The 24323-nt window shown below is 38.2% G+C and overlaps 1 protein-coding gene across 3 annotated transcripts in view; it reads right to left on the reverse strand.

Annotated features, from left to right (window-relative positions):
• Positions 1 to 1228: 1228 nt before the first annotated feature.
• The window catches only part of gab3 (GRB2 associated binding protein 3), an 84456-nt gene continuing 61361 nt past the window's right edge, over positions 1229 to 24323 (reverse strand). For 2 of the 3 annotated variants that reach the window (XM_052021112.1, XM_052021114.1), the window contains 8 exons: positions 20172 to 20400; positions 17682 to 18142; positions 14880 to 14965; positions 12861 to 13107; positions 11716 to 11806; positions 10833 to 10938; positions 9735 to 9848; positions 1229 to 7915 (listed from right to left, as the gene is read on the reverse strand). In XM_052021112.1, coding sequence (XP_051877072.1) covers positions 7775 to 7915; positions 9735 to 9848; positions 10833 to 10938; positions 11716 to 11806; positions 12861 to 13107; positions 14880 to 14965; positions 17682 to 18142; positions 20172 to 20400 — 1475 coding nt within the window. In that variant the 3' untranslated portion in view covers positions 1229 to 7774. The remainder of the gene's footprint in view (positions 7916 to 9734; positions 9849 to 10832; positions 10939 to 11715; positions 11807 to 12860; positions 13108 to 14879; positions 14966 to 17681; positions 18143 to 20171; positions 20401 to 24323) is intronic. The other variant, XM_052021113.1, reaches the window with a different exon arrangement.

The following is a 24323-nucleotide window of genomic DNA, read 5'->3' on the forward strand; positions in this document are numbered from 1 at the left end:
CTCACACCCAAAACAAACTTTCACCTATTTAACCACACTGCAACATGCTCACTAACTCTTTCCTCCAAGGTGATGGGGCTCCCAAATCCTGCTCACGACAAAAGATTGTCAGTGGTCTTTACTGAGCCAACAGGCTGTTACCTGGAAGACAGAGTGCTTGGGATCATGGGTTAACTGCACAGATCCAGTGGCCGGGGAAGAATCAGAGTACTGAAGATGACAGCATCCAATCCTTCTGCTCACGTTCTACTTCCCTCCTCTTCCCACACTCTCTTTCAACCATACAGAATGGTGAAGTGTATCTCTTTTGTGTGTCCCTCCCCTTTCAGATCAGTTGCATGGGCCATGGAGTAGTCCAGGACATACTGAAGATCCACATGCTGAAGGTGACAAGTCTTTGGCATCACCGTCTTAGAAAGGCTTAGCCTCTGGACAGGTTGAGTTAGAAGCATGTCTCCTGGAAACTCTGAGGTTAAGGACCTCTTCTTTCAGTCTTCTCTATAAGGGAGGTTCTTGCCTTTGTCCCTCTTGTTCATCTTCTGAACACATTAGCAGGCCAATGGCAATCACCCATTATTTTTTGAAAAATTGGATTCAGATACAAATTACCCAGAGTAATTGCAACCTTAAAGTTATCCATAGCTGTTTTTCAACTGATTCCCACAGAAATGTGCATGCAATAGATACTCCATTTAAATGACATGGGTGCAGAGCTTGTCCATGGTGTTCAGAGCAAATTTCCTGTGCGTCGTCCACAGTTATATGGTAATTGTATATATTAAGTCAATTTCACAGAAGAAGTATTAATTAATTGGCTCTATGTCCCCTGTGTGCCTCAAGTACGTGCAAAATTTATGCATGGAAAATGTGCCATAACACTCATTTACTCTCTGTTCAACTCTGTCATTCAATTACAACTTAAATTGCAATTCGATTCTTGATATTTCTGATAACTGCAAATAAAATTCAATAGAATCATTGGAGATTAGGCAATTTTTTTCTTTTCCCTGAATCTATTCTGGAGAATGATTTATCCTAAATTAATTTCTTGAACATGTAACCTGATAGCACAAGTGCACCATTAACTTTACCATGGTAATTATTCCCCTGCAAGTTTTGCATTGTACCCACCGACAGAAAGGTATTCTACTTGGGTAGATGGATCAAGAAAAAGATTACTTACTGATGTTGTACAAGAAATGTTTAACATGACACATAAACTGTTTATTTTAGCAGAAATATTTTACAGAGTCTTATGTACAAACATTTATAATCAATGGATAAAGGATGATACTGTATTGCAGTTGTCCCAATCCAATAGCTCTCCGAATCTGTGATTCCGATCAGGTCCCTCCTATTCTGAAATGTTCTGTAAGTTTCGTAATTGGTCAAGTAGTCTTTTGATAATTGTGTAATGTTTCAGACCTGAAAAATTACTAAATTACTAAACAAAAAGTAGGACTTCCTTTATTGAAGATGAAGGTGTAAAACAACAAATGCATTTGTTTTACAATTGCAAACCCTGTGTGTTCATATGCCTTGATTGTGTAAAGCATTTACAGTGAAAGGTAAATAAATGGATTTGAAAAGTTCATTGCAGAGTGCTTATTTTGAGAAGAGGATAAATGGCACTCGTTCAATGTGGCAAAGATTGGACTGACATCACAAGTTCTGATTAGCACATGGAATGAAGTTCTGAATTGGCTTTTGGAGTTGAAAACCTTGTAGTCCCATAAGGCTGTAATGAGATGCAATAGGTTCTTCTAAGTAGGTGAGCTAGGAAAAGTCAAATGGTTTTCCTCATTTTTTTTGTATAATTTCTGACCTTATGACTTTCAAGGTAAACAGAACAGGATAGGTATATATGTTTCATACCAAGGCAAACTTCTGTTATTCTTGATTAAAATCAGTGATTTTGTAAACAATGTGATTTTCTTTTGCTTATGTGACAATTCAGTAGTGAAAAAAATGGAAAATAAGATGGAGTGCTCAAGTCATTTGAACAAATTATAACATAGTTCTTTCTGAATCATACAATGGACATAACCTTTTCTACTTCTGAGCTCAATCCAAATTTATGTCTGCATTTTGGTTGATTAAATGAGTTGATTTAAAAAAAAAGTCTGGCAACTTTATGACAACATTTTATACCACTGGGTTAACTCTTCCATAGCCACGGTCACCACTTACTGTCGTTTATGATGTAATTCCTGTCCCTATGAAGTTAGAATTCATACCACTACACAATTTTGTAGCTATTTTTGCTGCTCTGTTCTGACAACTGTGGTTTTTGGCAGAGATGCTGCTCCTGCCCTTGAGGTTCCACTTACAATCAGGCTGACTGAGATTGACTGAGTTGGAGTTGAAAGTCCTTTCTCTCAGACTTTGGATAGACAATGCTATTTGAAGTAAAAACATAAACTGATGGAAATGTAGACTAGGACAGTCATCTTTTGCAAAAGGAGAAGAAACTGGTCTTTGATGCTTCAGGTTGCATCATTCACTAAAACTGAATGAGGACATTTTAACACAGCACACCTGGTAAGAAACAATATCCCTTTTGCACGACATCCTACTTCACTCTCCATTAAGCTCAAAAACTCCTTTCAGCTCAAGCTGTTGTGGCCAATGGACAAATGTTTTCACCCACCCATATGAACTGGAGTTAAGCCCAGATCCAGTACTACATTCAGATTTTGTTGTTTATAGGAATGCCTTTTGCATTGATTAATCCCTAAGTCAAGAAGTTGACACAAGTGAATTTACCAGCATGCACATTTTCTCTTTTCTGAGAGATGGATCAGATTAAAGTTTAGAAACAGGTCTAGACCACTGAACTCCTTAATATATTTTGCCATTTAATTAGATCACAATTCATCTGTGAGTCATTCCCATTTATCTGCTTGCTCCAAGTATTTAGCACACTGGCCTTCATCAGTCAGGGCACTGAGTAAAAGAGCTGGGACATTTTGTTGCACCTGTATAAGTCGTTGGTGAGACCACACTTGGTTCTGTGTACAGTTTTGGTCACCATGTTATAGGAAAGACGTGGTTAAAATGGAAAGAGTGCAGAGATGTTGTGAGGACGTTGCCAGGGCTAGAGAGCCCGAGTTATAGGGAGAGGTTGGCCAGGCTATGTCTTTATTCCTTGGAATGTAGGAGAATGAGGGGTGACCTTATAGAAATATTTAAAATTATGAGAGGCACAGATAAGGTGGATGGTAAAAGTCTTTTCCCCAGGGTATAGGAGTCCAAAATCAAGGGGGAGTATGTTTAGGCTAAGAGAGGAAAGACTTAAAAGGGACATGAAGGGCAACTTTATCACACAGAGGGTGGTGAGTATATGGAACGAACTGCCAGAGGAGGTGGTTGAGGCAGGTACAATAGTATCATTTAAGAAGCACTTGGACAGGTACATGGAGGAGTGGGGCTTAAAGGGATATGGGCTGAACACAGGAAATTGGGACTAGCTGGGTGGGCACCGTGGTCCATATTGGACTGGTTGGGACGAAGAGCCTGTATTAGTGCTGTATTGCTCCATGACTCCATAAGTCCATTAGTACTGTTGTCCCAAAGATAGGATAGAAAGAAATGTTGATAAGACTGGAATAAATAACGAGGAAGGTTCATTCTGTGGGAATGAGGATCTGTGTAGATACAGCATTTTGTTTTTCTGTATTTCCAAAATTTATAGCTTTTCATTTTTATTTTGTTGGTATGCCATTGAAAGATAGAATTTTCTATCTTATATGAACCAATCAAAATGATTTAATATAATTAATTTCACTTTCAGGTTCTGAAGGAGCTTGCTATGGTGGGGGCTGAGAAGTTGTTTCCCTTGGCAAGAGAATCTAGAATGAGGTGGCATAATCTCAGGACCAGGGGTAAGGTACATGGAACTGAGGTCAGCAGGGATCTCTTCACTCAACTTGTGTGAATCTTTGGATGGTTGATCACCAATAAATACTCAAGATGGAGAAACAATAGATTTTTGGAATTCAGGAAACTGAAGTGATGTGGAGTTGGAAAAATAGAATTGACAAAGATGATCTGTTGCGATCTAGATGAATGGCAATCCAAGCTTAAAGGCCATAAGGTCTCATCTGGCTCCGATTTTATATGTTTGCACGAGTAACTGTATGTAGCCAGTTAAATAGTGTTGTAAAGAATATAGCACCAAATGCAACTATCTACCTGTTATCCAATCCCCATTTTAACAACCTTCAGAGATAAGGTGAAAGGGGTAAAATGTTTACAATGGACAGAAGTAAAACCACAGCTGGATAAAACTTGTTTGAATTCATTGGATGCAGAGAGATGAGTGGACAAGGTGTTTGGATCTCCTGTCATACACAAGCACACACATGGCTTTTATGCCTGTTTTATGATGAAATATTAATTTGAAATTTACTTATAATCAAGATCAAAATGGGAAATAAGTCTTTTTCTGTTCTGATAATTTATGTGCTACTGGAAGAGCCTCAGTCTGAAAGAGACTACAACAATTAGGAATTGATGTCTTTCTGAATCTACAATTTCAGCTTTAGGGTAGGAGAAATCTTAGCAGTTGTCGAAGTGGTCATTTGGATAGAAATTGTTTAAATAAAATATCAGCAGAATTAGCTTTATTTTTGTTTATCAATTTGATTATATACCATTTATTATTTCTCTGAAATGAAGGGAAAGTATTGATACTAGTTGTTAATTATTTGGAATGCTAGCTCTTACTTAAAAGAGTAAAAATTGGAAAATAATTTGCTTCTCTATTTTTAAATTACATTCTAGTAAGTTGTTGCAAAATGTCATAAAATGTGATATGCATCATTCATTTTATATTCTCTTTCTTAGTTGCCAGGATTAAAGAGAAAGTTTCATTTTGTTTTTGAAATTCACAGGAGAGGTTTTCTGAGTGCACACAAATCACAGTTAGTTTTGCTAAATTAAACCTCATTCAAATTCTCATGTCTTGCAGAAGGTGTGAGAGTTGACAATGGATTTAACAATGGGCAGCACCACAACACAGCATGAATAAGAAATAAAATTTGGTGTAAAATATCATATACCAGGAGTTATTTAGGGCAGGCTTGTGTTGGCATTTGTCAGGAGATGAATTGAGACAAAGGGCTTCTGAAGTCAATACATTAAAAAATTTCAGCTCAAATCCAAGCTGAATTTGTACCCAAGTCCCAGTGAGTAATCTGTTGATATATCCAGTCCTTTTACTGGTTCTGTTCATATGATCAAGTTATCTCCTCCCTATGATTCTCTGTGGCAAAAATTTGGAGAAATTACATATATCATTGGAAATATTTTTAAATCAAGGAGTATGAAATTGTTATATAAAAAGTTCCAGACTGATATGCATTGAGGTGGTCATAATATTATCTAACAATGTATCAAAACTGTCGTGACTAACTATTAGCCCTCTTCAGCCACCTAGCCACTTCTCAGTGCACCACTGAATCCTCAAAACTAATAGGTCTTGAATTTAATTCATCTTCTGTGTTAAGCAAGATGTTATTTGGGATAGCATTATGATATAATAGCCAGCATGATTGAAAAAACTCAACCAAGCTCATGCCAATCCAATTACTCTCCAGTGTGAGTAGTATCTGCATAAAAACCTCAGGGGAACAAAGTACAAGGCTCAAGCCTTGCCTCTCTAGTTTAAGTGCCTGCACTCTCTCTCTAGTGCATGAAGAATGGCTTAGGTGATTTGTTTGGAATTGTACCTCAGTTAAAATCAGTGCTCCAGTAGATAAAAAATCCAGTTGCTGAACTCAGCTATTATCTACAATCTCTTCTTACTTGTGCTATGTGACAGCTAAAAAAAACTGCAGCTGAGTAATGGAGCAATGGTGACAAGGAAAATTATCAAACCAGTCTGATGGTGCCATTAGTTTAAAGGAGTTCACTTTCAGCAGTTGCACTGCCATGCTTGCTCCATCACGTCGTTTTCTTTTGCATTTGGAAGAAAGAATTTGTGTAAATAGCTGAAGAAGAAAACAGGCTATGATCATCTTTAGATTATTATTTTGCCAAGGAAGATGATGTTACTGCTGTTGGGTAAGGCCAGGAAAATATTTGATTAAAAGGGAGAGAAGGGATCAGAGATCTCTTAGACTCTTCACTAAAACATTTGCTGAAAAATTGCAAACAATTGCTGATGCTTGTTTAAAAGGACAGAAAATGTGGGGAAAGCACAACAGGTCTTTCAGGCTCTGTGAGAGGCTGATGATTTGTTTGGAGTATCTTTGTTCTTACAGAGGGTCCTGATCCAAATCTGTTGCTTTCCTCTCTTAATAGTATGGGGCCTACTGTGCATTTTCAGAGTATACCTCTTCCATATGCCTTATCCACAATGTTGTCTCTATTCCTGAGTTAAATTATAAATCTAATCTCTATGTTCTTTATTGACCAAGAAGAAATTCTCCTGCCCAATTTGACAACACATTTACCTGATAAACCAGTGCAAAATTGTATTAATAATTCCAGGAAAAATAGTCATCTTGGAATGAGGCAGAAATTGGTACTTGATCAGAAAGTTAAGAAGATTTGGAAATATCTCATTGGGACTTGTGGAACTGTCCAGCAGCTTCACCACAACTTTCCAAAAACTTCTGCAATCTTACTTCATAATGGTTTCTCTTTGCCTATTCTGAGGATGCAAACTGAACTCAAAGCATGTAAAAAAATTATCAATGATTTTTGACCAACCAAGAGACCAAACTGGTATAAAAACAGAAAATATTGGAAAAACCCAGCAGGTCAGGCACCGTCCAGATTTAGCGCTTAAGGTTAATAAACTCTTATTCAATGAGACATTAACTCTGTTTCACTCTCCACAGATGGTGCCTGCCTTTCTAAGTATTTCTAGCATTTTCTGTTTTTATTTCAGATTTCTAGCATCCACAGTTTTTTAAGCTAAACTGGTATATTGTCTTTGGTGACCAAAATGGTCAAAGTTACGCTTCAAAATATCAATTGTCACATCATACTCACTTAGTCAAGGCTAAGACATCTTGCAATTTATTTAAGTAATGCTTTCATGTATGGAGAAGACCTCCTACAGTTCTGGATACAAGAAAAATTGATACCTGCTTCTGTTAGACCTTGCCATTAAGATTTCTAACATGCAGACCACAGTTAATGCTATTATAGTTAATGCTCTTCTCAACTTTTCCACCTTGTTCCTCTTACAGTCCCAGAACATTATTCTGCACTTGTTTTGGATCTCTCACATTTCCAGTGCATTGAAGTTAGGACTCTACTTTTACTTCAAAATCATGATATTCCTTACCTCTCTTATTCTTCCTACGATCAGCAAGCTTCTAAAGTTCAGGTAGGGTATCATCTAACCACTTTTCTGGATCTTACTGTGTTCTTCTCATTTGCTCTTTGTTTTAACCCTGATAGTGTCCTGCACTATGGGCTTTACTCCACATAATGTGTTCTCAGTAAAAAAAAATATTTGGCAGTCTTCTCAACTGTATTTGACACAGTACCTGACCTAAAACATTATTGGGAGAACATAAACTGAAAATTGATCAAAATATACCAATGCAGTAGCAACACTGTTAAAAATACAATTCATGTTTTTGTATTTCTGACTGAATCAACAATGAACAAGCTGCCTGTTGTCATTTTACTTTCACTTCTTAATAAAAAAGAAAAATTCAATTTATTCCTGCAATCTGTTATAACTAGAACCATATTGGTCTAGTTTCCATCTTCTTTCATAGCTGGTAACGTTTGTAGTTGTAGTAAAAATCCATCATTTTAAAGGTTTTGAAATGTTACAGGATTGGCGTACGTCAGTCCATTCCTGCTTAGTGTTCTGCAAAGCCTGGGTCTTCTGTTCATCTACTTGGACATAATCCACCCGCTCTTCCAGCATGGATGAAAGGAATGGTTTCTGTGTGTAAGACAGGACGAGCAATCTATTAAAAGCTACACTAGATGCATTGGTTCCTCCATGCACTTCTCACTTGTACTTGTTTTCACTGTTTTGCTATTTTTGCTCTTTTCTTTTATCTCACAGTCCTCTTTGTAGATTTTCACACTTTCTCTCACAATCACCTCGCTGTCACAATTTCCCTTACACTCCACATTTTCACACCCTTGCTGTCACAAACTATTTAAATCTTGTTTTCTTCCATTCCTTTCTTGTTGCTACTATGGACATTTGTATTAAGAGATTTGTTCATTTGGGGTACAAGTTATAGAAACCATCCAGATTTGTTTAAAAATCATTCATTCACAGGATATGGCATCACTGACAAGACCAGCATTCACCTTGCATCTCTAATTTGCTACAGTACTCAATCATTTCCTGGTCTATTTCAAGAGGCAGTTAAGATATAACTACATTTGTAGATCTGGGATGGCATTCCGGTCAAACCAAGTAAGGATGGCTGGTTTTCTCTCCTCAAGGACATTAGTGCAGCATACAGGCTTTTAAGAACGATGTGATATTTTTATGGTCACCATCACTGATACTTATTGAAAAATTATTTAATTACTTGAATTTAAAAACCCCAACTTCTCTAGTGGGATTCTAACTCATGTCTCTGAAATAACTTAACCCTGGCACGATTATTCTCAGCACTGGTGCCCCACAAGGCTGCATCCTCAGCCCTCTACTCTACTCCCTATACACTCATGACTGTGTGGCCAGATTCTGCTCTAACTCCATCTACAAGTTTGCAGATGATACCACCGTTGTAGGCTGTATCTCAAACAGCGATGAGTCGGAGTACAGGAAGGAGATAGAGAGCTTAGTGGAATGGTGTCATGACAACAACCTTTCCCTCAATGTCAACAAAACTAAAGAGCTGGTCATTGACTTCAGGAAAGGGGGCGGTGAACATGCACCTGTCTACATCAATGGTGCTGAGGTCGAGAGGGTTGAGAGCTTCAAGTTCCTGGGAGTGAACATCACCAACAGCCTGTCCTGGTCAAATCACGTAGATGCCACGCCCAAGAAAGCTCACCAGCGCCTCTACTTCCTCAGGAGGCTAAAGAAATTTGGCATGTCCCCTATGACTCTCACCAACTTTTACTGATGCACCACAGAAAGCATCCTATCTGGATGTATCACGCATTGGTACAGCAACTGCTCTGCCCAGGACTGCAAGAAACTGCAGAAAGTTGTGGACACCAGCCCAGTGCATCACGGACACTAGCCTCCCCTCCTTGGACTCTGTCTTTACCTCTCGTTGTCTTGGTGAAGCAGCCAGCATAATCAAAGACTCCACACACCCAGGTTATTCTCTTTTCTCTCCTCTTCCATCAGGTAGAAGATACAGGAGCCTGAGGGCACGTACCACCAGACTTAAGGACAGCTTCTACCCCACTGTGATAGACCATTGAATGGTTCCCTTATACAATGAGATGGACTATGACCTCACAATCTACCTTGTTGTGACCTTGCACCTTATTGCACTGCACCTTCTCTGTAGCTGTGACACTTTACTCTGTACTGTTATTGTTTTTACCTGTACTACATCAATGGACTCTGGACTAACTCAATGTAACTGCACTGTGTAATGAATTGACCTATATGATCGGTTTGCAAGGCAAGATTTTCACTGTACCTTGGTACAAGTGACAATAATAAACCAATACCAATACCAATACCCTGTGTCTTCACGTAGTTACGTTCTACATTGCTGCACTAATTTTACGTAGCAATTAACTATTGACTCCAATCAACCAAAATTATGACAAAATACCTTCTGAACAGGAGAGGGAGATGTTGCATTGAAGTCTAAGGCCAGATAGTCAAGGTTTAACGTTCGGGGCCACTGAGTGCTGCCATTACCATTGTACACAGAGCTGGAGCGTTCCTGTGGATAAGGATAGTGAAAAATCAAACTCACTGACAAAAGTAGTTCACAATAATTATTATGCAGTATAAATAACACAAATGCTGAAAAATTGAAATAAAAATATTGGAAATACTCAATGTCAGGCAGAAAGTACTAATATTGAATTACTGTCAAAAATTCCTTCTGACAATGTACAACATGAAATTCACTTAAGAATAGTCTCACATTGAATAAAGAAACTTCATTAATCTGATGTGGAGAACATTGTTGGGATATGTTCACAAACTTCTCAGAACAGTGTTTATTTTAGGTAAAAAAAACCCTCCATTATACTGATCTCTCCTTTCCTCTTCTTGCATTCAAACCTTATGTCCAAATCTCGTCTTTCTTTCTGAAAAAATATAAATGGTGTTTTTTGTAATCCATTTACTCCGCTTTTGATAACAAATTGTTCCACTTCATAATTATTCTACGGCTAAAAAAAAAGCAAATCATTCCTTGATGTCCCCTCTTATTCATTTCCTGGATTTTAGTTTGCATGCATGTACATTCAGATACTACACCATGAGAACACCTTTGCCTCCTTGGTATATTTTTTGTCATCATACCTGGAAAATGCTAATTGACTGCAATATTGTTTCTTAGCTTTAAAACAATATATAAAATTTATCCCCATTAATTTAAGGGGGTGTAGATTGGTCCTTGATTCTTTTATAGACATAATACAAGAGCACCCAAATACAAATTTCAGAGCATAACAATCTACAGCCAAATGAAATGTGAAAATCACCAATGCAAAATCTGGTCAATTTTTGTGAGGCTGATTAAAATAGCAATGAGGACTCTTGCATACTTTAATGAGTTTCATGTCCAGTGAAGGACTCTTCTCAGAAATTTGGCCACCCTGAGCACAGAAGGCATTGACTGATATGCTCTGCATTACCAAAGGAACCCTGCCCTATTATTGGCTACACTATTCCTCATGCATTTCTTTTTTTTTACCATTGCAGTGTAACTTTCTTCACTCTCCCCATCAAAGGTGCTGTAAAAACTTCTGCCTGAACAACTTTGGCTTTCAGGTGTGATGCAATTAGCGGTACTCCATCTGCTAAATTAGAAAAGAGAAAGGTCAGGATAATGACTACACACAGCATGGCAAAGAACACTGAATGATTACACAAAGAAATCTAGAGGAACAGGACATGAAGAACCTTGGCCTGTTCCACCATTTCATTTGATCATGATTTTTCTGTACCTCATCATCACTTCCCTGGCTTTGATCTATATCCCTCCTAGTATAGAAGATGGAACTCCAAGTCATTTTTACATCTTAACATGAAATCTGAGACATGTTTTTTGAGTCAGAAAAATAATCTCTAAAATAAGTTCGGCAAAAGACTAATCAGTAATTCACTTGTGCAGGGTGTAACAATAATTGCCTCAATTTTGCTCTGGAAAGCAGCCAGAAGAGGTCTACAGCTATTTAAGGCAGATGCACATGATCCAATGCAGCCAGTTTAAAGGCTGAACTTTGCTTCAGCTCCCCCACTAGTTTAATAGGTACAGACATTACCAACAGTGTAAATGAGGCATGTATATCAGAAAGTCCTAGCGTTCATTTCTATTCCATGCTGGGTTAGTTGTTTTATATGGATTGTTTCAGGAATGTTTAGAAAGTAAGGGATAACTGTCTGATGAAAGCCATCTGGAAGATATGTTTAGACATATGCTGGGTGAGAATGAGATTCTCAGTGATGCATTCACAATGAAATAACCTACTACCACACACTCAAGAGTACATGTTTTTCAGACTGGGGGGATTGGGGGAAGTTTGTGAAACTGTAAGAAAGGAAAGAAAATCTGTTTTAGGAGTGAGTATACTTACAATGGCATACTCCGTGTCCTGTTGACACCAGGATGGTTGCAGTGTCCCCTGATTGTCGACAAGCTCGTCAGATCTAAAGGTGGTGGCTTGACTGCAATTTGAACCACATTGTGAAGCACAGATTAATTAATGTAGGGAGCAGTTGTGAAGCCTTCTACAATGGGAAAAGTCAAATTGGTTGTTTCATTTGCTTTTATGTTTTTAATATTTTAAAACATCAACTTTTCAACTGTTGGGTGGTGTGGAGGAGGTTGGTCTCCATGTCAGCCGACCATTTGTGGAAACTGCAGCCTGGATTCTCTGTTAGAGTTAGAGTTAGTCCCAGAACACGCTCCCTGTTCAGCACCTTCACGCACGGTGGAGATTGTAGGCATGCTGCATGCTTACTAAAGCAGTGTTATACAAAGAAAAAGAAGCAGAAGTGGGCTATTTTGCCCCATGAGCCTGCTTTGTCATTCCACAAGATCATGGCTGATCTTCCACCTCAACAACAATGTCCTGCCCTATCCCCACATGCATTGATCCCTCCAATATCCAAAAACCTAGAAATACAACAAATTCTGAGTCATCTTCAGATATTGTGCCAATAGAGTGAAGTCTAAAGGTTGAGTATGGCATTGTACATTTGGCCTTACTGACCATGAGAGCATGAGGGCAGGCACAGTAGTGTAGCAGTTAGCGTAACACTTTACAGCGCCAGCGACCGGGGTTCAATTCCGGCTGCTGTCTGTAAGAAGTTTGTACATTCTCCCCACGTCTGCGTGGGTTTCCTCCGGGTGCTCCGGTTTCCTCCCACCTTCCAAAGACGTACAGGTTAGGAAGTTGTGGGCATGCTATGTTGGCACCTGAAGCGTGGCGACACTTGCGGGCTGCTCCCCAGAGCACTCTACACAAAAAGATGCATTTCACTGTGTGTTTTGATGTACATGTGACTAATGAAGATATCTTATATATCTTATTGTATTTCCAGGCATGTGTTTCTCATATAGCCTTTCACTCAGGAATGCCCAATGCCGGAAACTAAGCATGCAAACAAGCTGTAGAAATACATCATTTCCCACATAAAGAAGCTCCCATTTGTAAAGAGATGAAATCGTACCCCATATATAGATAAATGTACAATGGATATTTGAAATTATCCTTACTCTTTCTGATTCGAGGCTTGAGGTTCCTGTTAACTGGAGGAGGTTCAATGTCTGCAGGAAGTGTAGGTAATGGAAAATTGTCTACGGTGACTGATTGGAAGACCAAATTAGTACAAGCTGGACTCATAGGAATGTAACCATCTGATGTGCAATCAGCTGTAGACATTATTGGAGAAGATCCTGGATTCATAGGAACATAGCTGTCATCAGTGCTGTCCATGGTACTACAGTGCTGGCCAGGGAGTTTCTGCATTAAGAGAAAGAAATAGCTATGTTTATATAAATATGAAGCCCAAGTTATTTGCCCTAATTTGCAACATACTCTTGATAAATTAAATAAAAATGAATTAGGATGAACATTGGGCCAACCATATTGAAATATGACCCAGATTTTGGTGGCAAAATAATAATGAATTTAACGAACATGTTATCAGTGTGTAAAAGTTCCAGCAACTTTTGGTAAGAAAAAAATGAGTGTCATGAGCTGCAAGTTGATCCAAAATGTCAGACAACTTGCCTTGTGAAAATGAGAGCTCATCAGTCTCCCAGGAATTTCAAGAAATTGTTGCATTTGTGTGTTGATTGACAAATAGACTCACAGTTGGAAGTTAGGATTTGTACCCAACAGCACAAGAATCAGTTTAAATTTGAGATGAAAATTTATGTGATGTCACTCAGCCTCTGCAAGCCAGAAAGGAAATAAACAAAACTTATTCTAAGTTTATAAATATTCCCTCGATTCAAAATTAAAATGTTTTGTTCCTTTCTGTCTTTGTTCTCAATTAATTAAATCTTTTTTTGTGTACTTGAACTGACTCCAGTTCATCCTAATTCCTTTCCAAATCTTAAATTTGATTGGTTCATAAGAAAGACTGTTGGTCCCATTATTCTTGCAATGGCCGTAGTTATGTTACTGGGCTCTTAAGCCAACATCATCCCAATGATTTAGAGACATGAATTCAAATCCCACAAGTGCAGCAGGGGAATTTATGGTAGTCAAGTAAACAGACCTGGAAGAAAAAGCTGCTAAATACTGGATTATGAGTTAAAAAACTGTCGTCTTTTAGGAAAGGAAATTAACTGCCTATTATTGGACTGTTAAAGTGGTTAACTCTATTCTCTAAGTGTTCAAACTTTTTTTCAGGCAAGCCATTTTAACTAAATGGTTCACCCATGCAATCCAACTTTAATAACTAGTTAACTATGAACCTATCTGTAGGTGCTATCAAAGTACTGACATAAGCAAGAATCTGCATTCATACCACACCTATTGAATGTACTGAATCTTACAAGAGGTGGTTGGTTTTGAAATCACAGAGTGTAACTGTCAATAAAAACAGCAGCTCTCAATGAGAACAGTAGCTGAGACATTATACAGCAAGCAGACACTCTCTGTCTCTTCTGTGCAGGGGCAAGCCATGGGTAAAATCAATTTTGGTGACCCATTTTGTAACATACAGTACCCAACCACTGGTTATGGGCCCACTTTGAAAACCACTGCTCTAAAATGATCTGCCAAACCATTCAGCTGTAACAATCATTGCAAAAAAAAGTAACCTTGCAAGTACTTTCATTGTATAGGCCACAGAAGCTCAAGATGGTGGCTCTCTGCCATCTTTCAAAAAGCAAGTGAAGATGGGTAATTTAAGCTGTTTTTTGCAACAATGCCCACATCCCAAGAAAGAATGCAAACAAACCTTCTGGTGGGACTATTGAATAGCTAAACTCCGAAAGTAAACCTTGGATTCCTTTGTTAAAACAGTGACTGCAGTTCAAAAGTACTTCAATGGCTGTGAAAGACTTTGGGAAATTCCAAGGTCATGAAAGGTGTTCTTTAAATATATATTTTTTAAGCTGTTTACTCCTTATTTAAACATATTAATCCCATATATTAAAGGTGACAGATACATATGGTGCTAATAAATTGAGTGGGCATTTCGTATTTCCAGACTCTCTTGCTTTCCCATATAACACACATGGTGACACATCTGATATTTACGCTTCATACACAGCACTCACCAAGTTTACATTAAACCCTTCCTCTGCAGTTGTTATGCAATTCCCTTGGTAATCAGTAAAAGGAAAGAGACTGCACTCTTCAGCATCTGAAACACAAAATTTGTTTATTTGATTGAAGCGCACATCCTTATTTTGCAACAAACAACTCGAAAAAAGAAAAGAAATATTGATCAATTGTGAATCTCACTTCAGACTTTGAACTTTTTTCATTCTTACACCATGGCCCTACCATTGTAAACCATTTAGCTTTAACTAAAGATTTTGAAATCCAATAATTGCTTTATGATATACTTTGCCCAAAAATACAGTCTTGGGATAAAAAATCCCAACATAATGGGCTGGGAATTGCAGTAAGTGCTGAATAAATGGACACTTGCATAAACTTCCTGCGGAGCTTTGCTCCCTAACTTCCTTTAAATTTCAAGTCATTTCATCTCACCATTCTCTACAGAGGATTCTTAGACTGCATAAACAGAACAAACAACTGTTCATTTTTATAATCTATCAGTCAAAGGATTACTTATTTTCATATTTTTATTTCATATTTCCTTACACCAAAGGAGGCCATTCAGCCATTCAGCCAACTGATCTATTCACCAATCCCTTTGACCCATTTATTTTGTGGAAACCTATTCCCTCTTGCACAACCTGCTGATTCTCCTACCACCCTCTACACTAATAGTACTTCATAGAAGCCAATTAAACTACTAACTAGCATGTCCATGGAATGCATAAGGAAACTGAAGTACCCAGCAGAAATGCATGCAATCACAAAGAGAATGTGTAAACTCCGTACATGCAGCACTGGAGCTCAGGATTTAGTCCAGATCACTTGAGTTCTGGAGCAACAGCACTAGCTGCTGCATCTCTATACTACCACAAGGCCAGAATGAGGAAATTATAGAGATTATTACGCATGACAAACCAGTACAGAAAGTGAAACAGAGGGAATGAAAAATGTAATTAGGGTGAAAGATATGGAGAAAAGGTTTTTAGTATTATGTATTTTCTTTTTTTTAATCTACAACAATATTTAAAGTCTGAAGAAGTGTGAGAACTCACATTGTAAGTCAATTTTACATGCCGGAGAACTTGTCTGGCAAGAATTAAGATTTATCACACCATTAAAAATTGACAAGGCTCAACTTTCTCTGGTGAATTTAGTGCCTATCTTGCACTCGTGTAACCCAAATTGACACTGCACAATGTATTTACTTTATAAATCTCTCAGTGACGCGCAGTTTTCGCACAACTTCTGGAGGAAGAGGGCAACTCAAAAAGCAAGCCCTGATATCCATGTTTAATCTCATGCGTGAGATTGCAAGAAGTTCCTGCCTGACTTAACTCTTCCATAATGTTGAGTGGAACTGGTTTCACCTTTACTTCCATAGTGAATATGTCTGTATAAAATTAATTGTCTTATAACTTAGCCAAATTATTAATCTAGTTAAAAAATTATTTGTTAAAATAATTGATACATCAATTTCATACAAAATATATTAACATGTTTCCATTATAGTAAAACATAGTGCTATTTCATTCCATCCTTGTCAGAAAATAAAAACAAGAGGGTGAATTTGGTATTGGTATTGGTTTATTATTGTCTCTTATACCGAGGTCACTTGTCAGTTGTACTGAGAATTTCATTGTCTGGTAGGTATTATCATGTTGTCTGTTAAGCACAGAATTAAACAGAATTAGACATGGCTGTGATGCTCCCCTTCCACCTCAGCCACCTAACTCTTCAATTAAATATCCCGCTAATAGTCACCCTGTCAGCTCAAAGATGAAGAACAATCATTTTGCTGAAGTCCCAGGGAGATGTTTGGAGTCTAAGTGGTCAGCCATTTGAGAAGAGAATAAATTTCTTCACCAAAATGTTTGGAATTCTCTTCCAAAGGGGACTGTGGAGGGTCAATTGCTGAGTTTGTTCAAGAAAGTGGTTGATAGATTTTTGTATATTGAGGGAATCAAGACATATAGGTTTAATGTAGGAAAGAGGCATAGAGTCATACAGTCATACAGCACAGAAACAGGCCCTTTGGCCCAATTCATCCATGCCGATCAAAATGCCCTTCTATGCTAGTCCTACTTGCCCACATTTGATCCATATCCCTCTTATTGAATGGTGGTGAGGACACAAGGGGGTGCCTACCCCTTCTTATGGAACCAAATCCTAACAATCTTTTTCTTGAGAAAGGGAAAGGAAACTGGAAACCAAAAATGAAGACGCGGTAGGCCTTTCCTCTTTTTTAATATTAACAGCATGTGTCCATATTTCATTATTAACAAAGAGAAATATCACAAGACGCTTCACAGAAGGGTCTGAACATATTTTAAAATTGATCGATTGTGGAAACTAGAGTACAATGCTGGTCATTGATAACAGAAGCAATGAACCAGGTGGAGTCAGTGGAGAATAAGAAAAGAACATTAGTGTTTTACAAAGGGGGAGTTAATAGGCATGTGTGAGAGAATAGATTATAGGGAAATAAGTGGGGAATAGGATTGCTCTTAGAGCCAACATAGACTTGATGGGCCAAATAGCCTCCTATGCCATGAGAAAGCATGAAAAGAGAGCCTTTGTCAATGGACAGCAGATGAGGAAAAGTTGGCCATGAGAATCTCAGAGTAGTCAAGATAAATCTATGCTGGACTTTAAAATCTGTAGCATGCCTAAGGTAACCTTTTTGGGTTATCTCTGAAAAGTTGGGAATATTAACAGGTATTAATAAATTAAATAAACATTATACATGTGAATCATGAAAAGCTCTACAACAATATCTGGTTTTGTAATATTACCTCTCCAACATTTTGTTTTCTCCAGACTTGAAAGAGGGATTCTTTTGGGTACTGGTGCTGGGTTTACAGCATAGGCGCCATCTCCATTCTGAACCACTTTGTGTGTCTTTTCACGGTCAGTTAACTGGTTTGGCTTTGGTGGCCGTGGAGGTGGAGTGTTTGATAAAAGGTGAATCCCTGTTACGCCAAAGGGTAAAGTATTGTGGTTTTTGTCAAAGTTAAAGATCTGTGAGAATGAATAAACTGACAATGGGGATGAGGATGCTGAAGAAGGTCCACTGTGATCTTGGCTGGGAAGAATGACCATTTGCGAATCTTGCACGTTTTTGTACAGTGGTATATTGCAAGACAACTGTGTTGGAGTGCTGCTCTTGGGTTGTAGATTCTCTTGAACATCTTCTGATCCCGTCAACTCAAAGGAATGATCAAATGATTTATCACATGGGGAACAACTGTTGCTTCTGCAAAAGGAAAATTATCTGGTTTAGAAAGAAAGTGTATCATTTATTATCAAGATTCTTAGAAATATCTTCAAACACTTCAAATATACTAAGTTGCATTGTGAATGTAGTGACTGTTATAATGGAGCCATCTCGCAAATGCCAAGATGTCATGAACAATAGTGAGATCAGAGATTAGTAATCAATTTGGGAAAGAAATTTTGACCAGAACATAGGTAAAGTTTGCACTTCTTTAAGTGAATAATGAGGCACTTCATACCTTACTGAACTGTCAGCTCAATTTTGTGCAGAAGTTCTAATATAAAGTTTGAATCCACAACCATAAGAGAAGTTGATACAAGTGCCAGGTAGCTATTGGAGACTGAAGATAGTTTCCAATGTATTATATTGTTTCATGTAATGTCACTTCAAATCAAAAGGCTTTATCAAATTCTTTCATGTAACTTTTATGTGTATCACAAAAAGAGGGAATCATGATGCAAAATACTTTTAACAATCCAAGTTTCACATGGGTCCAGACAATAGATCAAAATTATAGTTGCAATTACCTTGGCCATTTGTGCAATCTTTGAGCCACAGCTGCTATGTAGTGCCTATTATTTCATATACCCGATTTTCTCTTACTTCCTCTTGAAAAGAATGGCACTAAAGTAAAATTCCACATCTACTGAGCCTTCAATTTCATGCCATTAGTCATCATGTATGAGCTTAAATTGAGAGATTCACCTGCAAGATGCTATCAGGACTGATTTGATTTGATGGACATCGTGTTGTATGAGAAAATGATTTACATTAAGAAATCCCAACAACAGGAGCCAGAAGTCCACTTCATATCAGTGAGTTTCCATTTTCTTCTTTACACAAGATGGTAGGGGGTTGGGGACGGGGAATTCACTGGATAATGATCAAAGGCAGGAAGCCCTTCATTGTTTTTTCAGGCCAAGACCATTAAAGCCAATTACTGTGCCGGACAGAACTGCTGCGCCACTCTGATCAGCCAACTCACAACAGGAACTGAACCAGGGTCAGTGCACTTTATTGCCAGACTTCAGAAAGGCCCTTTCCTAGATCCTATTATCCTAATGTAGTACTTTATCACTTTGTTTTTCACCTGTAAGGAGGCAGCCAGAAGGGGAAATGAGAGCCAAAGCTTCTTGGAGAAGAGCAGTTCCTTTATTTCCTGCTTCATCAACCTGCTGCTCCCTCTGCACTTATTCTTTTAAAAAGCCAGTGGTTGGCAGCTACAGGAACAGAAGTATATTGGAAAGGCACTTTTATCTAGTTGTTGTGCATTGGTAATCAGGGTTGATGATCAGAGACTCAGTACTGACACTCCGTGGTTGAGATTTCAAAAAATGTCAGTACTGACCAAAACCCTGTCCATCAATAATTTGATAAGATTGCATTTGACTCGCAGCCTTTATGGATATGCTAAGCTTTACAAGCTGAATCAGGGCAGGTTCTGTTCAGAGTGATACTGAAGTGACTGACTCCTGCCGAAGCTGTTGGGAAAGCAACACTGCCTTGAGCTCGGGCAAGCATAAGTCAGTCAAGGTTCTCACTTACAATTGCTATCCAGGAGGCTCTGCTGGAAAATACATTCCCAAGAAAAGGAATCATTAGAGTTATGAAATCCTCAACAGAGAAATTTCATGCCATGATTCGCCACTTGGTTTTGTATACATAGACTACTTAAGACATTGGAAACTACAAAGCCTGAAGAACCATATCTAGCAAAAGCCAATAGCTTAATAGGAGATGAGGAGGAAATTAGAAGAAATATTCTGCTGGTGGTATTAAATGACATTCTGGCAGCAATTATATCAGTGTAAATAATAACATGCCTGCATAATGTTCTATGAAATAAATATGTGAGACAGTGAGAATGTACAGGAAATGAGAAAGATTGATAATCATCTGAAACAAGATTGTGGCTAGAGGGGTTAGCTTTGTCTGTAATGAAATCATTGGTGATCAGTAGCCTTCTATAGCAACAACTTAATTTGTGGAGTCTGTTCAAATCTTTTACCTGGCAGTATCTATTGATTTGGTCTCACATTGGGATAAAATAAGATAATCCAAAGGTATGGAAGCAGAGAGCGTGGAGTCTGATTCACTTCTCCTGGAGTCAGCTTCAGTTCCAGAATCTTGAGTTGAGGGAAATTGGTCTCTATTCATTGACTGCTGTGTGTGAGTTGAAACAGCAGGAGATGGTTGGAGTGAAGAGGAGGTGGTAGGAGATGAACTGCCAAGGGAATCTGAAATAAAAAGTATTCATTATTGTGCTGTACAATGAACGTTCATTCTTATTTACATAGTGGATGGGAAGATCATCACCTCCATTTCCCTCAATCTCCAACCGCTTCCACCCCCGCGCCCCCCCCCCCCCGCAGTGACAAGCCATCCATAATTGGATGTCTTATTGGTGTTTCTTCATCAATGCAGTGTTAAAATCCTGGAACACCTTGCCCTACCAAGTGACTTTGTGTAAGCATCTTCAGTCCACAGAGGGCAGGACTTCAAGAAAAAAGCTAACTGTAACCTTTCAAGTACAGGGGATGAGCAATCAATTGAAAGTAAAACAAAACTGCATATGCTGGAAATCTAAAATAAAAATAGACAATGTTGGAAATACTCAGCAGGTCAGGCTGCATCTATGAGAAGAGAAACAGAGTTGACACTGGATTGAAGGGGCGGGGCCTCAGGATACGCTATGGTGGCTGTGAGGCATGGCCTTATTCTTCCCTCTACATCCAGAACACTGGGTCGATTCTGATAATGCTTCTCTTGTAACAGATGGTTCCCATTATCCTTAGTCAGAACTTAAATTCATGGGATATTTTCTGGACTGTTGCACATATTTTTCCCCCAACTTTGCACTTAATTTAAAAAATGACAATACTGGGAAATGTAACAAATTTTATTCTCAACATATATTCTTAGTCAGCATTAAGTTGTTGGGATCCATGTGCTATGAATGAATGAATAAGAAAAAAAAATATTCCCAGACTGGTTATGGCATGGGTCAAATGCAGGTTAAACGAGATTTGAGCAATCGCCTCTTTCTACTAAGAATTGCATTGAAACATAGAAAACTATTTTTTCATGGGAACTTTGTAGACAGTACATGTGAAGGAAACCCCATTCTGAACATGGGTCTTACATTCCTTCACAATAGAATTCATAGATTATTGTCAAAAATCATCAATTTACTTTCTATTTATTAAATAATCCAGCTGGAACCCTTACTATGGCTCTTTCATTTATCCTTGAAAACTCAAATTTATTACAATTTATTAAACTTGTTAAAACTTATTAAATTTAGTGAATTTAAAGGAAATAGTTATTTTAAAATATTCCACCAGAGGGCACCAAAACTAAGTTACAAGGACTGTTATGTACATTCACAGCCACTGCACAAATTCATCACAGATTGAGATGCAAAACCAGGAAAGGGTTGCATATATTTTGAAAATGCTAAAAAACTGAAACTAACAAAAGTTTTTATTTCTATTTATTAAGACTTTCTATATGTTCCCATTATCATTTCTCCTGCTATCATTTGTTTGCTAGCTGGTATGTCTTATTTTGAATAATATATTGTTGTGCACTCCCATTAATGCTCTTCCGCAGTTGACTGAAGGAATGGGTCCATCTGTGGGTGGGACTGATCTTGACAACTCTCCGCTTTTCACCCTGATCGAATGCCAGTGAATAGTTAAAATGTAGCTGGAAACAGAAAATGTTCACTTATTGGCAGTTCAACTAATAGGGAGCATAATAGGAATAAAATGGAAAAGAGAGAAAAACCTATTTACCTAAAGTGGATCAGAGTTGAAGAAAAACTCTTGAATCAGACAGTATAAATTAATATAAGAAACAAAATTTAGTTTCTCATTCTAGCAAAACCTGACCAGTTACAGGAACTAGCCTATCAAACACTCATTTCTCCAGCAAGTTTCTCTCTCCTACATATTTGCCTTTCTAGCTCTCGCACTGGGGCAAAACTCACAGAGACTTTTCTTCTGTCATTTGTGCTAAACTCACCTCCTGAGAATTCAGAAGCAGATTTCAATGTTAATATATCACATGTGGTGTGTTCAGCACATGCAACTGTGCTTCTCAAGGCTTCCCACATCACTTAATGCAGTCCATTCTTTCCCACATCATTAAGTTGGTAGTTGTCCTCCCCCAGTCCTAAGACATCTCTCCCAGCTCTTACCTGCCTCCTATTATCCCCTTTATTTTCCCAATTCTGCTTTTGGTTTTTCCATCCCAGAGCCTCCTTTCCAAGTCCTACTACTCCGCCTCCCCAAGCCTCACTTCCATTGTGAGCTTTGCCACTTCTTAGGATAAATTTGGCCACTCCACGTTATAGGTGAGGATTCTTGTTCTTGTAGCAATACAGAGGCCAGGCCACTTCCATTAATAGTGAGTGCAGTCATGATGGTAGCAGTCTGGTAAATACTAACATGCTAGTAAATACTGAAACACAACTTGTGTTTGGTAGTGTTCTACAGTGCTGACACTTGTATGGTTTCTTGTGAGCAAAGAAATTAATGGATGTAGCAAGACATTGGGGAGATGGTGTTGAAATGTAATAAGACAACAGCCCTTTTCCTTTCCTGAAATATTTATATTTTTAAAGTTTTAATATCCAAACTCTGCATTATTTACTCTTCTAAGTCATTCAATGAATCCAGAGATGTTTAAACTTTTAATTATAATCACAACACATTACCACAGTCATTGCAGCCCAGACCACTGGACAATATTTTGGTTTTTTTTGCTGATTTGCTAAGATACAATTCCACAATTACTATTGGTTGTTCCCCAGGTGACTGTTCCTCATCTTTGTGTTTGGAGAATTGGAGTCATTAGCATCTTCAGGTGTGGAAGGCACAGCAGCTTAACTGCTTCCTTTCTGTACCTATTGAGAAGGACTGTGTGCAAAGACTCTGGTGCTATTTGTGTCCTCCTTAGTTATTTAGCTTCCGAGGGTATTTTTCTGCTACCTGAAAAAATCATCAGTCTCAATGGGTGCTGTGGAATCATAGGTGAGATGTTCATCTCTTGCCAAACAAATTATCTGGACAAACTCAGTCTTATCGCATAGGACTATTGAATGCTCTCAAAACCAAAGTCAAAGTCGAGTTTATTTTCATAAGCACAAGTACATGTACACACAGGTGCAATGAAAATCTTACTTGCAGCAGTATCACAGGCACATAGTTCTGTGATTACAGTTCACATATAATCTATCCACTTCTCCCAAATAGCTCAATTGTCTGTTCATGTCAACTTCAAGGCCATGAGTGAATTAGGGAGAGACAATTTAATGGTTGAGGGAAAATGATAGGTTGGCACCAATCTCAGCCTGATGAGGGGAAACAAGAAACTAGTGTTCCTGCTTCACATGGCCATTCAATTACCCCTTCTAAAAATTGGATTAATGCACTTTTTCAGTTGGGACAGCATTAGGCTCTGCTACAGGGGGCTCGATAATAAAAGAGCCCTGCGAATAAAGAATGGCTACTATGGCACTGCGGCAAGCTAGCTCCTAACCACATCTATAGTCAGTACCTTCACATGAGAAAAGGAGAGACCAGAGGGCAAAAAAATAACAACAGGAGACAACAAAGAGAACATATTCTGATTAAATACAAAAAAAAATCAAAGCAAGCTGCCCTTCAGTAACCTTAAGTTCTGGTGATTTCCCAATGGTACTAAGGGAGACTCTTCAGCTGAAGTAATCAAATCACCATACATCAATGTCAATTCACAGCAAACATGGCTGCAGCATCAAATATTCATATGCAGTTTCTTATATCAGAGAACATAGAAAGGTTTCAAAAAACTTTAAAAATAAAACATAAGCTATGTCCAAATGAACACAATGGATGTGCTGAACTTCAAAATGCCTCTGCAAGCTGGAAAATGTAAATTATCAGAGCTGTTTGTCAGAATACAAAGCTAAAACAAAATTGGTTTGATACTGAAGCATGATTGATGAGTAATAATGAGGCTTACAATTAAGATGTTGCCTAATGACTCCTTTCAAATGAAACAGACTTTATTTTTAGCATCTCTGACGCAGATTGGGTAAAGGCGTTGCCTGATATAGAGTGTAACTACTTAGCCAAACAGCCACTCAGTCACTCCCAGTTAGTGCTAGAGTTGC

The sequence above is a fragment of the Pristis pectinata genome, chromosome 8, assembly GCF_009764475.1.
Source record: "Pristis pectinata isolate sPriPec2 chromosome 8, sPriPec2.1.pri, whole genome shotgun sequence".
Classification (NCBI taxonomy): domain Eukaryota; kingdom Metazoa; phylum Chordata; class Chondrichthyes; order Rhinopristiformes; family Pristidae; genus Pristis; species Pristis pectinata.